Source organism: Microtus ochrogaster, chromosome 18, assembly GCF_000317375.1.
Source record: "Microtus ochrogaster isolate Prairie Vole_2 chromosome 18, MicOch1.0, whole genome shotgun sequence".
NCBI classification, from domain to species: domain Eukaryota; kingdom Metazoa; phylum Chordata; class Mammalia; order Rodentia; family Cricetidae; genus Microtus; species Microtus ochrogaster.
This window is the reverse complement of record NC_022020.1, coordinates 47,820,174-47,824,235: the sequence shown is the minus strand read 5'-3', so window position 1 is coordinate 47,824,235 and position 4,062 is coordinate 47,820,174. Positions and strand designations below refer to the sequence as shown.

Sequence of the window (4,062 nt, the reverse complement as noted above, 5' to 3'; positions counted from 1 at the left end):
TGGCCAGACCTCCTCACGTGTGTTATGCTGCCGAGAGCAGGTGTGAACCTCCTGCTTCCCAATCCCTGGAGCCGCTCTCACAAAACGCATGCTACGGGAACATGTGACTCACTGAACCAGAGTTGTGAGAAGCAGGAACCAAGAGTTCATGGTCAGGGAATTAGCCTGCACACCGCCTGGAACACTCCCCACACCTCAGTACACACTTGAATGACTGGGGGAGTTTGCGAGAGGTAGAGAGCTGAGCCTCAGGGGTTTCCACTCCAAAGTCTCAGGTACACACTCAGAATTTACACTTCGGATATCAAGCAGTTGACATTGACACTGTGGTCAATAGAACATAGTTTGAGCTCACTGCCTAGTTCCGAATCACCAAAGAACTCAGCTACCATGGTGAGAAGTTCCAGAAATTATCTCAGTGATCCCTCCCCTTCTGACTTCTGTGTTTTTGCTGGCCACCCACTCCTCTTTTTGTGTAAGCTGATCTTCTCTGAGGAGCACCCCAAATGATTGCTATGCCATAGGGGGCTCTGGCAGATGTTGTCTTATAATGGACACAATACACAAAGCTAATGGGTACCACCTCTCAATTTGATTATGGTCTCTTTTGTTTGGTCTCTCTCTTTACCTTTCTGCCTTGCTCACTCTGATGATGGGAGTTATCAAGGGATGGCCTGGTCTACATGGCACCAGCTGTGGCTAGCTTCCGGCCAACAGCCAGCAACCACCAAGCCAACTCCTGCCAACAACCTTGCGAACCAGTTAGAAGCAGTTTCTTCTCTAACTGAACCCAAGGTGACTCCTCCCCCAGCCAACACCTTGGCTGTGGTCTTGTAAGCCATCCTGAGCCTGAAAACCCAGCGAGGTCACACTTGGATCACTGCCCTTCAAGCACAAAGAGATGAATACTCAGTGTTGTTCCAAGCCACTTGGTGTGGTGTGTGGTAACAGATAATTCACAGAGGTGTTTTATAAAGGAACCACTCTGAAGTAATAAGGCATCTTGGTATTTGATCCATAATTCAAGCCGGTCGGTTCATCTCCCTCCTCCCCCATGATAAAGAAGACGAAAAGCGTATATAAATGTAAATAGTCAATATTTAATGATATACAGTATTTACAATTAATGTATGGTATAATTCTCAAGCCTCAGCCGTGGGAGAGTTTCACTTGATTCTCTGGAAGGCTGTAAAAGAGCCCTGCTTCCAGGTAGAATGGAGAATATGGGTCCCAGTTAGACCTCTATGCCTTTCACCTGGTCCTCCTGGGGCTATGTCCCTTGAGCTACAACTATGCTGAATTTCTGTGCCTATAGTCCCCATGAGCATAGAGTACTGACTCCTTTGGTTCCTCCACTGGAACTGAAGAGTCTTTCCCTGAGAACACTGAAGAGGGCACCAGGACAGGCCTGCTCAACCTTTCCCCAGCACAGTGCCGGCCTTCCTCACTGTCTGCAGAGCTGGGTTGAGAGAAGGCATCTTCGAAGCTGTCTGTGTAGGAGTCACAGTGACCTGGGCGGAGATCCAGAAGTGAAGCATGGGGCCAAGATGCTCCTCCCAGAGCCCCTCTCCTTCCGGGCGTTGCTGCTCTTCTCCATAAAATGAGGGGAAAGCTTGAACACTCCCAGTCCAGATCTAAGAACGTGGGTCAGGAAGGCAGCATCCCGCCATGGCAAAAAGATGGATCTCTTTAGAGGGCCAGGCTCCCGCCACTGAGCCACCGCGCCCTCTCTGAGGAGCACCCCAAGGGATTGCTGTGCCACAAGGGACTCTGGCAGATGTTGTCTAGTCTGTTCTTAATGGTGTCCTGAAGCTCCTCGTCACCCAGCAGGACCGCAGCTGCTAGTGCCAGCAGGAAGTATTCAGTAGCATCATGAGCATCCTAATCCCACGGGGCAAAGAAGAGACAGACATATTAGCAGCGCTTCCAGGGCACCATTAAAGTCTATGCTGAGAACAGTAATACTTTTCAATTACTGCTTCCCCACATCCCAGGGCCTCATGGAAGTTCTTTCCCCTGCTGTACTCTGGCTCCAGTGGCACCATCAGTCATGGTACCCCTCCTCCTTGGGCACAGAAGTGGCATCTTCCCCATGTCATCCAATCATGACACAACATTGCAATGAACACAGCATTTGAACAGTGTTTGCGTGACCCAAACCCACAAAAGGACCCAACAAGGAACACTGTCCATGTCCTTTTGGAGATGGGATGTGGCAAGGAGTGAGGCCAAGAGACACAGAGAAGTAGGAACACACCGTGTCAAGAAGGGGATAAGAGGAATCCATGAAACTGAAGGCAAAACAGGGTCCAGAAGAACCCAAAACTAAGTCTATGCTTCAGCTTCCAGTTAGAACTGCTTCCAGTAGTTCAAGGTTTTTCCCTTTGCAATGCCTGGAGTCCTCGGCTGATGCAACCAGGTGGCACATTCTCTGTCCCTGAGCCACTTGCCATGGCACTAAGTGGGCCTTCATTCGCCTGTCCCTCTCTACACAGTAGGATGAGAAACAGATGCTTCCTCAGGCAAAAAGAGATGCAAAGGATGGGAAAAGAGACACCTGGTTCTTGTTATCCTGTATAATTATTTCAGGCCAGAATCAGTTTCACCAGTAAGGTCAGCAGAGCCACCCCAAATCTCCCTTTGAGGTCAAAGTTAGACAAGACTCACAAGCCACTGAATTAGGAGATTAAGGGTTATGCTGGGGTGACAAGGACCTTTGGAAAGGGAAAAAAAAACTTAAGGGTACAATTTTAATGTCAGAGTTGTGACAGGGTTGCAGGCTACCAACTCACTTCCAGAAGGAAGGAACTGGGTGCTGTAGATTGAACTCCAGGAAGAGAATCAAGACCAGAACTTTCTTAGGGTTTAGAGATCCTTATATCCAAGGTTCCATACATGATTATCTCAAACATACTTTAATCCATGTGTGTTTCTTATACAAGGTAATTTCCTACAAAATGTGGAGCACTGACTTAGAACATTTGATAGTCTTCTCCAGTGGGACTTAACAGAAGAAAACCTCATGTCCCCAGTGAGACCACCCCTTCATTCATAGCCTCTGAATGAAGACTGATCATCTCAGTCCACTGGTCCTCTCACCTCTATTTCAATGTCCCCTTACTATCTTTCTCAGCAAAGAGCGGCTGAATGGGTAGCTCTCAAAAGTCCACCATGGAAGACCAGTTCTTACCTTCAACTGGTAGAAAGTGAGGCGGCCCAGGCGATAATACACCTTGGCATAGTACAGGGCCTCCCTGGGACTCTGCAGCCATGCTGGGCAGAGGGACAGAGTCCTCAGGTAGCAGTCTTCAGCCATCTCATACATGTTCAGAGAGAAGTACACAGTAGCCAGGCGGTGAAAAGCCACCAGCTCCTGCTTCTGATCTCCTGGGAATTACAAGAGTAAGGGGAAGTCCTGCAGTCAGCACTGGGCATTACTCATTCATTCAGTCCAGAAGACTTTCTGAGACCACTAGATGTCACAGACGAGGAGCATCAGAAAGAGCACAGAGGAGGTCCCCCTGCCCTCGTGGGCTCAGTGTTTCAGAATGAGGAACTCCTTAAGTGATCCCACAAATAAATAGAACATTGTGCCCAAGGAACGTGCTACCAAGAGAGCCACAGAAATGCTGAGCTGTCCTATTTCTGGAAGAAAATGTTCTCTGTGCTGCTGATGATACTGTAATTCAGTACTGGAGGGGGGGGGTTGCTTCTTAAAACCCATGATGAGCTGCGATGAGAGGGCAAGCTTAATTAAGCAATTAGAAATGGCTTCCAGTGAAGAACACTGGGTAGCAGACGTCCTTTCCACATGAAGTTTCTCCAGAAAACCCAGTGACCTCCCAGCTCCTCACCAACTCTCCGTTCCGAGGACTCTACAGAGTGCCATTCTCTTTCCGTCTAAGCTTTCATAGAAGTGGCTTTGTGTGCATCTGGGGCTTGAGGTGTTTGAAGTTTGTGTGAGTTCATGCTTTTAATAAATGACCATTTTAATACAAAGTCCTTTTATTAATACAGAGAACAAAAGCTCTTCTTCCAGTTCTGTCTTTGGAATGCTTGCAA

General features: G+C 48.2%; 1 protein-coding gene across 1 annotated transcript in view; it reads right to left on the bottom strand.

Moving 5' to 3' along the window:
• Nucleotides 1–1,123: 1,123 nt before the first annotated feature.
• Sh3tc2 (SH3 domain and tetratricopeptide repeats 2) overlaps nucleotides 1,124–4,062 on the bottom strand; it is a 60,099-nt gene continuing 57,160 nt past the window's right edge. The window contains exons 16-17 of the mRNA XM_005356182.2: nucleotides 3,191–3,387; nucleotides 1,124–1,881 (exon numbers count right to left, since the gene is read on the bottom strand). Of these exons, the coding sequence (XP_005356239.1) occupies nucleotides 1,690–1,881; nucleotides 3,191–3,387 (389 nt within the window). The 3' untranslated portion in view covers nucleotides 1,124–1,689. The remainder of the gene's footprint in view (nucleotides 1,882–3,190; nucleotides 3,388–4,062) is intronic.